General features: G+C 25.5%; 1 protein-coding gene across 1 annotated transcript in view; it reads right to left on the bottom strand.

Annotated features, from left to right (window-relative positions):
* The window catches only part of LOC119598491 (WD repeat domain phosphoinositide-interacting protein 2-like), a gene marked incomplete at its 5' end in the record, with an annotated part of 16,243 nt that overhangs the window by 1,948 nt on the left and 1,795 nt on the right, over positions 1-12,500 (bottom strand). Inside the window, 7 exons of the mRNA XM_037948119.1 lie at positions 2,422-2,513; positions 2,680-2,787; positions 3,108-3,281; positions 3,730-3,948; positions 5,162-5,213; positions 5,854-6,052; positions 7,154-7,320. Of these exons, the coding sequence (XP_037804047.1) occupies positions 2,422-2,513; positions 2,680-2,787; positions 3,108-3,281; positions 3,730-3,948; positions 5,162-5,213; positions 5,854-6,052; positions 7,154-7,320 (1,011 nt within the window). The remainder of the gene's footprint in view (positions 1-2,421; positions 2,514-2,679; positions 2,788-3,107; positions 3,282-3,729; positions 3,949-5,161; positions 5,214-5,853; positions 6,053-7,153; positions 7,321-12,500) is intronic.

Raw genomic sequence — 12,500 nt, forward strand, 5'->3', positions numbered from 1 at the left:
CACACACACACACACACACACACACACACACACAAATCCTAACCCTAAAGGCAAACAAACTTTAAAGACAAATCTACCTCTTCAGAAGAGACACAGACAGTTTGCCACAAAGGCAAGACCTAATTGAGGAAAATATTGAAAACCACTAATGATAACTAATCATGACGGCATGTCCAAGGTGTAGGGAAAGCTCTATGATCACTGGGCATGACAGCCTGGCAAGTGAGTATTTGTGGATATACAAGAAAATAAACACAGACATACACACTGATACATAGACACGCGCAAACAGTAACTTTAAAATTACTGTACAACCTACTGTGTTATGGGATAAAATTATTATGTACTTGATATGAAAGAAAGACAAAGTCATATAAAGTGAGTGAGAGGGGAATGAGATCAAGAGAGAGATACAGAGAAAGACAAAAATAGAGAGAGAGAGAGAGTTTAAAGTTTGTTTGGTTTTGATTTCATTTGTTACAATGGATATTCTTGGTGTGACATACTGTCTGTTTTGATTTTGCTCACGTGTGTCAGCTGAACCGAGTCCTTACCCACCGTGGTGCCCAGCCACAGCAGTAACCTCCAGGCGACAGTTGCAACTTCTCGCGCCTGGGCAGGGCACAAACCGCCGACCCCTCGGATGAGAGGCCGACACGTTACCACTGTACTAGCCCGGAGAGAGAGAGAGAGAGAGAGAGAGAGAGAGAGAGAGAGAGAGAGAGAGAGAGAGAGAGAGAGAGAGAGAGAGAGAGAGAGAGAGAGAGCAAAACCCGAGCTTCTTATCATTTGAACCCCAAGGATAAAAAACATTCTTCTAAATGTAAGAAACACTTATGCCTATGTTATCTTTCAAAGTAAATATCTTTAGAACTAATCTAGCAATAAATAAGAGATTTTGTGGCAGCAATTAGCATGCAGGGCAAGAGAATGCAAGCAGGATACGAAATATTTCTCAGGGTGAGGGAACTTGTGTTACACTTTACTACTCCTGGAACTGAAACAAAGAACTTCCCTGGTCTGAAATTCATCACTAAATCTGTTTCCTTTAATTTCAAGTATTGAAAAAGCTAAAGAGATATGAGACTAACCAATGTGTGTTTCATATACATATGTATATTTATATAGTATTTTTGTATGTATCTATGTACGAATGGTAAATCACCCTACCTTGTTGATACTATGTTAAAAAAACCCACAATGCACAAAATAGACTTTTTAAAAACAAGACAAGTTTTGAAATCCTCCTGCACTCCATATTCAGGTTGACCTAAAGATGGAATCCAGGAGGATTTCAAAACGGTTTTATTTCTAAAAAGTCTAGTTTGTGCATTGTGGGTTTTTCTACCATCGTATCTTTTTATGTATGTGTATGTAAATATATATGTATGTATATATATATATATATATATATATATATATATATATATATATATATATATATATATATATGTATATATATAATATATATATATATATATATATATATATATATATATATATATATATATATATATATATATATATATACATACATACATACATACATACATACATACATACATACATACATACATACTCACACACACACACACACACACACACACACACACACACATATATATATATTCTAGAAATATAACAATATCAACTATGTTAAAAACCAAATCACATATGTATCAAAACTTCTAAATGAAATCAATAAGGCCACTCTACAGATGAAGAGTCAATCACCAACGTGTCCTTTAACCCAATGACAACAGATGTATGCTCTGCCCCTGGAGTTTCTTGTGAATTTTGCTTCAAACAGGTGGCTCCACATGTACTCAGCCACCAAGGGATCTATCAGCAGGCCCTAGTGACCGCACCTGAATTCCCCATTACTTGAATTTGCTGGATATGTTTTTCTTTATAATACTATTGATACTGTTACCAATCTTACTGATATTATGATGATTAAATTGTTAATAATACATTAATAACATTAAAGACAATAAAATAATACAAACGAAGCTTTCCAAAAATCGAAGAAAAGGGTAAACAAGTGTGATGGGTAGGACAAATAACTGACCCCTTGGTGACTAAACACCTGTAGACCCATCTATGTGCAGAGCCAATAGATGAACTTAAATTAAGGTGGGCATGGCATGTATTCCTGTAATCTGGGTCAATTGGGTTAATGCAATAAGTGATTAGAATACCAAACAAAGAAACAGAAACACTAAACCTAGGGTATAAATTTTTTTAAAACATATCGTTAAGAAGTCCCGCCGACTATTATATATCTGTATCATTAGTCATTACCCTGTATGCTCATCACCCTTATAGTTAATCCAATGCTACCAATCACTTACCACTTTGAAAAAAAACTAAGACTCAACAGGTAAGTTGGTACCTATGATACCATGTCTAGTCCCTTACCTGGTTCTGTCTTCTTGGCGCCTCCAGGGTAAGGTCCTAGCACGGGGCCCCCCTCACTTACTGGGCTGCTCCCCTCACCGCTTCCGTCAAGCCTGCAACACGGAGGGAGAATCAGTTTAGATCAACTCTATTCTAATTATTATCCTGTTTCTTTATTCATCATCTTTTTTTTCTATACTGATTTATTTTGCTAAATGGAAATTATATGCGAGACAGCAACAGAAGGCCATCTTGACTTCTTGCTAGTTAAAACCATACCTGTGTTGTTTCAATAATGTGCAGTCACCTCCTTCTGTAGTATTTAGGTTGTAAATGTACAAATAACCATCTGTTGAAGCGACAACTACCCGAGGATGTTTCTGAATCCTGCAAGACGCATGAATATTCATTTTAGTTAAATTCACTTACACAACTGGAAAGGGCCTGCATTATTTATTTTTTATAATTACTATTATTATAATCATCATCATCTATATCAGTTTGAAAAATATCAATAATAATAGTAAATGTAACACCAACAGTAAAAGTATAATAAAAGCAAATAAGCAATAAGAAAGAGGTAAGGAAAGAAAAAAAGAGAGAGAGAGAGAGAAAGAGAGAAAAAAAAAAAAGACATCAGCCTACTCATGCCTGCTTGGCCCCATTACAGCGTTCAAAAGACAAAGATGTCTGGCATCCGCACTCACGTTGCTATGGCACAGACATTCCGTATCCCCTGGAAAGGAAGTGTAATGGTGGCGAAGGCACGGCCCTGACTCAGCATGTCCGTCACAGGGGCTGGTAAGTAGCTGGCCGACGCACTCACTGCTTTACTCATCCAGCCCATTAGTCCGGGCTGCTCCTCTACCACTACTCGTTGCCTGGTTAGGGTTAAAAGGGTGTTATGTTAGTAAATAGTCTTGGGTTACCATATATTTGTATGATCATTATCTGTGACTATTTTATCATGACTAGAGAAGGGGAATTAATTGAGTCCTTTTTCTTAGAAATGGAGATTTCCATTTCCATTTCCCTCCTCCCCTTCCCTTCCTCTCCCGCTCCCTTACTCCCCTAACCCCTCTCCTCTTGAATCTTATGTCTTTGACTTCTCTTATCCCTTTTCCTTTCCCCTTCCCTCCTAACCCTCACAACTCTTGACCTCATCTGTCCTCCATTTCTCCTCCTCCTCCTCCATCTCCTACATGTACCTCCTACCCTTTGCCTTTCCTCCCTAATCCCTAATACCCCAAACACACATCCCTGACACCCACAATTCCCCTTCCCTTCTCCCTCCCCTTTCTCCTCAAATCTGAGTCACTCTAAACTCACGTATCCTTGACCTCCTCGAGCTTGAAGACATGGACTGTCTCTGTATTGGAGGAGGCAATGAGGAAGAGCGCATCAGGCGAGAAGGCTAGGGAAAAGATGGTGGCGCACCGCTTCATGCCCCGCCGCAGCTCGTGCAGCCGAGCTCCGTCAGACACGTTGAAGACACGTATCACCGTGCCTTTCTCTGAAGCTGTGGCAACCTGTGGGAGGAAAGGGGGGGGGGGGCAGAGGGGAATTGGATGGGTTAATTGATGGGGATTGGAGTGAGTGGACAGGGTTGGGGAGAGGATGGAGGATGGATTGGAAAGATTGGGAAAGGATTCATTTTTTGGAAGAGGTGAGAAGGAATGAGAGAGAGATTTAGTTATTAGTGTGAGGTTTGCATTTACAATATAAACAATACTGGTTGTGACAGTCATCATAAGCTGATTGAAACAAGAGTAAAAACAATAATAATAGTAAATTATATCAATAATAAAAGGCTAATAACCATATTTTCAGCTTATATTAAGAACAGGCTACAATAACAAAAAGAAAAAAAATTGTGCTTAATACTGAAAACAAAAAAAAACTATGCCCAAATCAACACAAAAACCCATTCGCGCTCAAATTGGCTACGGGCCAATGTGGGTTGGCGGCACACTTTGCATTTTCCCCCCATTTGTGCCCAGCTTTTGTTTGGTCCCTCACACACCACCATTAGGCAAGGAACCCTATTTTTTGTTTTAAATAAAAAATTTTTTAAAAAAGTGGTTTCCCATCTCTTTAAATTCTTGGATCCAGGTTATATGACCATCATGTCTTGAAAAAATTTGGCTAACAGTGGAGGGGGAAAGTGCTCCCTTTGGGAAATTTTGAATAGGTTTTTGGGGGTGATGGAATGTGTCGTCATGTAAGGTGCCAGAAATGACTAGTCATGAGTGCACAAAGCTTTTGGAAGAAGATTCGAGCTGGGGGGCATTTAGGAAGGGACTCAAATAAAAAATTTATTTTGTTAGGGGGCACGAGTTGTGACTCCCGGGACACCATAAAATGACAAATAAACCAAGGGAAAAACCCAAAAGCAAAACTGTTTATGCAGAAAAAGATTATAACACTGAAAAGGGGGAAAGAAAGGAAATCCTGACACGCCATGGGTCTTAGCTGGGGGGGTTAAACCCAAACCCCCAAAGAAGCTGCACTCAAGAAAGCCAAAACCCCTGATTTGGGTCCAGTAAAGAACAGATTAAGTGCCTTGACCTAATACTGACACCAAACAATTTATGTTACAACAAACTGAGTGAGATGAGCTCCCTCTGACAAGCCAGAGGTGTGAGGTGTGTCAAGATGCGGTGCCACCATCAGCAACTCAGCCCAGAAAAGGGGTTTAAACTACACCTAATCCTCCCGAAAAACAATTTGGGCTTTTTATTCTTCCCTTTAGTACCAGGTTAAAGCAAGGGGCAGCAAGAGGCTATCTTTGAGCAGAATCACTTTTTTGCTTGCTGGAAGAGAGCAGTAAATATTTCTCCCCTTTCTTTTTTTTGGTATCCGGGCTTTATTTAACAATTTCTATCTATCTATTTATAATGAATCCCTACGAGGTCTTGTTTTTTCTGGGGGAAGGTTAGAGTGAAATTTTTCTTTTCTATTCTTTAATGGGGCAGACAGCAAGAAAGGAAACTCAGAAGGGGGTGGGAAATTCCATTAATATTCTCCCCCCCCCAAAAAAAAAAAATCAACGACTGAACAACAATAACTGGATTTCTATGTCCACCACATTGTTGAATAACTGAGAGATACATCCCCATCCCCTAAACTGCTAGGTAGAGACATGGACAAAAGAAATAGATCTTGAATGAAGCTTCAAAGCCCTCTTGACCTATCAAGAAGGGTCATATTATTAGGAACATGCTGATGAGAACTTTCTTCAAGACGATGTCCCATTTTATTGACAGATTAAGCTTGCTTTTAAAATCTTATAATACTCTAAAACTTACTTCTTTAGAGACTTTCTAACTTACCAAAAATATAAAATCAATCACACTTTCGTTGCAAATATGAGAGAAAAAAAAAAAGTTCTCTGGGTAGAATACATAAACATATAAATATACAAACAAATAAGCAATTCCACCAACCACTAACTTACCAGATTTTGAGCATCGAAGATCTGGACCTGGCCAATGGAGTTGGAACCAGGGTAGGCTAAGTAACAGTTGTCATTACTAATGGAGAGAGCGCACAGACCCATGGGGTTTGGCGGGGTGTCACGGATGGTGTGGAGAACCTTCATGTCGCGGATGTTGTGGATATACAAGGACTCCTCTAGGCAGACCACCAGTCGCTGAAATGGGGTCAAGAGAGCTTAGGGCCTTATTGGGGATGCGAAGTCGCTGCTTCACTAGACGTGGTTTTCTATGGGTATGACTTCCTGTCTCGTCTCTCTTTCCTCTTCCTTGTGTATCACTTGGTATAAAAACAATAGTAATAAAAATGAAAATAGGAAAAATTAAAAAAAATTAAATAAACCCAAAAAATGACAAAAAGTAAATCTACATCAGGGATTTTTTTTATTGTTTATCTATGGAAATATAGGAAAAGTTTCCTTAAATTTTCATAGTGTAAAACAAACAATAAATATTAAAAACTAAGCAAATAATAATAAATAAGGCAATCAGTAAACATTATCTTATATTAATAAAAAAATTTATATAAAATATATATATTATATATATATATATATAAAATATATAATATATATATATATTTTTATATATATATATATATATTATATATATATACTACTATATTTATATACATAAATATATTAATTATTTATTATTTTATATTTATATAATATTTTTATATGAGATACATAAAAGTATTAGTGTGTGGTTGTGTTGTGGGGTTTTTGTTTGTATGTATTATGTTGATGTATTTTTGTATGTATGTTGTATGTTGTTGATTTATGTATGTATTATTTTATATTATTTATATTATAATATATTATTTTTTTATATATATTTTAATTATTTTTAATATAAATATATATATATTCTATATATTTCTTAATATTCTATATATAATATAAAATATATTAAATATATATATTATATTATATATTATTAAAAGAGTATCTAAAAGTAAAATATGTGTGTGTGTTGTGTGTGTGTTTTTGGGTTTTGTATTTTATGTTGTATTTATGTATGTTTTATTTTTATGTATGTATTATGTATGTATGTTTATGTAGTTGTATGTATTTTATAATATAAAAATTTTTATTATATATATATTATTTATATATTATATTAATATATATTTTATTTCATTAATTTATATATATTTTTATATATATATATATATTTTATATATATTATTTATATATATATAAAATTTTAAAATTTTACCACATATATACTGTAAACTAGTTGCAGAGTACACTTACTGCCCGGTTGAGCTTGACGGCAAGAATGGTGTTGGGATAACTGTAGTTGCATATCTCGGAATTTTTCTTGAAGTGGCACACTTTTAGTTTGCGCGGAGACGATAAACTAACTACAGCGACCAGACTGCTGGAGAAGAGCCGTTCTACGATGCATGTGTCTTCATTTACTGAAAAATGAAGGATGAGATGCTCAAAAACACAAAAAGGGAAAAAAATCTAGTTTGTGGAGACAGTGACAAAAAATATTTATCAACAAGTAAATGCACAATTCATGGCCATACATACACACACACATGTATGTATGTATGTATGTATGTATGTATGTATGTATATGTATATTATATATATATATAAAATATATTACTATTATATATATTATTAATATTTTATATTATATTTATATACACATTTTTATATATATATTTCACAATTTATATATACACATATTATTATTATATACACATATATATAATATATATATATTATATATTATTTTATATATATAATATATATATAACTTATACTTAATTAAATATACTTTTATACAATAATATATATATATATTATTATATAATATTTAAATTTTAATATATAATATTAATATATATATATATTTAAAATATAAATATATACAAAATAATACAATAATTATAAATATTATATATAATAATTATATATTATTATATTAATATAAATTTTATTTATATAATATATATATATATTACACAAACAACCACACACACACACACACACATATATATATATATATATATTTATATTATATATATATAACATAATATATATTATTACATTATATTATATTATACTATTTATTATAAAATATAAAATATAATATATAATATATATATATATATATACATTATTAAATATTCATTATATTTAAATAAATTTTAAATTTTAAAATATAAATTAAATATTTATATTAAAAATATATATATCTATATTATTAATATATATATTTTAAAAAATATATTATACTATATATATTATTATTTTTTTATATATATATAGTATTATATATATATATATATTATATATATTATATTATTATATATTATTTTAAACTTTTAATTATTATAATATATAATTAAAATTATATATATATATTTATTAAAATAAAATTATAATTTTTATATTTAATATATTTTTATTAAAAAAAAAAAAAATTTTTTATATTTTAATATATATTTTTTAATTTTATATATCTATATTATTTATATATTAAATATATTTTTTTATAATTTATTATATATATTTAAAATACATATTAAAATATACTTATCTTTAAATTATAATATATTTATATATTTATATATATATATTTCTTTAAAAAAAAAAAAATACATATATTTTATATTATAAAAATACTATCTAAACTATATCTATATTATTATATAATTCTAATATATATTTATCTATTCTATAATATTTTTTAAAATATTATTTTAATATATTATATATCATATTATTTATTCTTATTTCTTTATTATTTTTTTTTTTTTTATTAAAAAATTTTTTTAAAATTCTATATTTTATATATATATATTAATATATATTATCTTATATTTTTATTTTTTTTAAATTTTTATATTTCTAATATCTTTTTATATTTTTTTTTATTTAAAAAAAAATATATTAAAATTTATTTTATATATATAAAATAAAATTATATATATATTAATTTATATATGTGTGTGTGTGTGTGTGTGTTTATTATATATATTATAATAATTATTTAAAATTCTTTTAAAACTATATAAATTTTATATATTTTATATTAAAATTTATTTATAATTTTATATATTAAAAATTATATATTAATTTAAAATTTTAAATTTTTTTTATATTTATTTATTTAAAAAAAATATATTTTATATATATTATAATATAATATATATATTAAATTTTTATATATATTCTTATCTATATATATATATATATATTATTTATTTTTATATTATATATATATATTTAATATTTATTCCCCCCCCCCCCCCCCCCCCTTTTATATGTAATATATATAATATATATATATAAAATCTATTTATATTATATATATTATATATTTTTTAATTATATAATTAATTTATAAATATATTTTAAAATTATATTATTAAAAATTTATTATATATATTATATATATTAAATTATATTATAATATATATAATATTTTATAATATATAATTTTAAAAATTTTATATTTATTTTTTATTTAATTTTTATTTTGTTTATATTTTTAATTTATATTTAAAAAAAAAACCCCCCCAAAATATATAATTAACTATATATATTTATTCTATAATTATATTTATTATATTTCTTTTTTTTTATTTTTATTTTAAAAATTATTTTTTTTTGTATTTTTATTTATAAATTATTTAAAATTTATATTTTTTTAAATTTTTTTATTTTTTAATTTTATTTAAATTATTTTTTTATTTTATATATATCTTTATATTTTTTATATATATTATAAAATTTTTTGTTATTTATTATTTTTTTTTAAAAAAAAATTAAAAAATTTTTTATTATTTTATAAAAAGTAATTATATATATTTAATAATTTTTTATATATATATATATTATTAAATATATAATTTATATATCTAATTTTAAAATATTATTTATATATAAAAATATGTTTTTTCCAAAATGTATATATATATTAATCCATAAAACAACACCCCAAAAAAAACCCAAACCCAAACCCAAAAAAAAAAAACAAAAAAAACAAACAAAAAAAAAATAAATACCCCTACCAAAAAATATATATATTTTTTTGTTTTTTTTTTTTTTTTTTTTTTTTTTTTTTTTTTGTTTTTATATTTTCTATATAATTTGATATATATATATTATATATATTATGTTTTTATTATATCAAAAAAAAAAAACCCCCCCCCAAAAAAAAAATTATAAATATATTATTATACTTAAATTATATATATATATATTTATAATATATATTATATATAATAATATTATATTTTATATAATTATATATATACTATTATGGGGGGGGCCAATTAATATAAACTTACACCAAAACACACACACCACCCCGCCCACAAACCCCCACCCCACCACCCAACCACCACACCATAAATTCCAAAAACCCCAAACACAAACCACCCTTAATTGTGTTTGGGGGTGTGTGGGGGGTGGTGGTTGGGTGGTGTGTGGGTTGTGGGTTTTGGGGGGGGTTTGTTTGGAATTAAAAAAAAAAAAAAAAAAAATATAAAATATAATTATATTATTATATTATATAAAAAAAAAAAAAAAAAACAATATATTATAAATATATATATTTTATTATAATTATTTATATATATAAAATATATAAAATATATATTATATTATATTATTATATATATATTATTATATATATATTATAATATAATCTTAATTGTTTAAAATTTTAAATAATGTAAATTTAAATTTAATTCATCAACGACCCCGGGGTTTTTTTTTTTAAAAAATTATATTTTTTACCATTTTCAAAACCCCTATTTAAAATTACTAATAAATTATCAAAAAAAAAAAAAATAAAAAGTTTTAAATTTAAAAAAATCATAAAAACCATATTTTTAATTAATTTAAAATTTTATAAATTAAATTAATTTTTTCATAATTTTTTTTTTAAAATTTTTAAAAAAAAAAAACAACAAAAAAAACTATATTATATAAGATATATATATAATAATTTTTTTATATTTTATAATAAAATATATATATTATATATATACATATATAATAATATATAATATATATTAAAAATATTTATATATATTTTATAATATAATTTTTTTTATATTTTTATAATATAATTTTATTATATTTTTATTATATATATATAATATATATATTCTATTATATATTACTATTATTCAATATAATTTTATCTATTATTTATTTTTTAAAATATATTTATTTTATTCAAATATATATTCCAACCAAACACCAACCCAAAAAATAAAATTTTAAATATATATATATTTTATATTAATATATATATATAATAATATATTTATTATATAATATATATTATATATATTATATATTTTAATTATTATAATTTTATTATATTTTATATAAATTTTTTTTAAAATTTTATATATCTTATTATCTATTAAAATTTTATATATAAAATATTTATTAAAATTATTGATATAATATCTTTTTATATTATATATATATATAAATATATATATATAATATTATATTATATATTTATTTTTTATATATTATATATATTACCAAACCCCCCAAAACAAAAAAATTATAATTATAAATATATATATAATATTATATATATTTATTATATATATTATAATTTAAAATATAACTAATTTTTAAATTATATAATATATAATTATAATATTATTTTATATAATATATTATTTTATATATTTTATTATATATTTTATTTTATAAATCATATTATTATTTTATATATATATATTTATATATATATAAAATTATATTCCTATAACTATATTTTTATTATATTATTTATATTTTTATAAATATTTTATATTTATTATTATTATTATATATATATATATAATTTTATATATATATTTTCATATAAATTATATATCTTTTAATATATATTATTTATATTATATTATATTTTTAATATTAATTTTTAAAATTTCTCTTTATATTCAAAAAAAAAAAAACAAAAAATTTTTAAAATTATATATATATATATATATATATTATATATTTATCTATATAATTTTATATTTTTTTATTATATATTATATTTTATTTTTTTTATTTTTTATATAATATTTTATATTATATATATATATTATATTTTTTATTATTATAATATTTTATATATTTATTTTAAAAATTATTTTTAATTTTTTTATCTATTTTTTCTTTTGTTATTGTTTTTTTTTTTTCTATCTATATATCTCAACCCCAACACCACCCCACCCAACACACCCAAAACCCCCCCCCCCCCACAATTCCACCAACCACACCCCACCCCTCCCAAAACCATCAAAAAAACACAAAAAAAAAATCCCTCCCCCCTTTTTGTTTTTGTTTTTTTTTTTTTTTTTTTTTTTTTTTTTTTTGTTTTTTTTTTTTTTTTTTTTTTTTGTTCCCCCCCCCCCCCCCCCCCCCCCCCTTTTAAAATTTTTTTATCTTTTAAAATTTTTTTTATATTTTTTTTTATTTTCTTAAAATTTTTTTTATTTTCTTTATCCCCTCTTTCGTCCTCAAAATTTCCACCTCTGGTTTCTTCAGTCCCCCCCCTTTTTTCCCTTCAAACTTCCCCTCTTTCCTCCTCCTTCCACCGCTCTTCCCTTTTCCT

This window comes from Penaeus monodon, chromosome 41, assembly GCF_015228065.2.
Source record: "Penaeus monodon isolate SGIC_2016 chromosome 41, NSTDA_Pmon_1, whole genome shotgun sequence".
Taxonomy (NCBI): Eukaryota; Metazoa; Arthropoda; class Malacostraca; order Decapoda; family Penaeidae; genus Penaeus; species Penaeus monodon.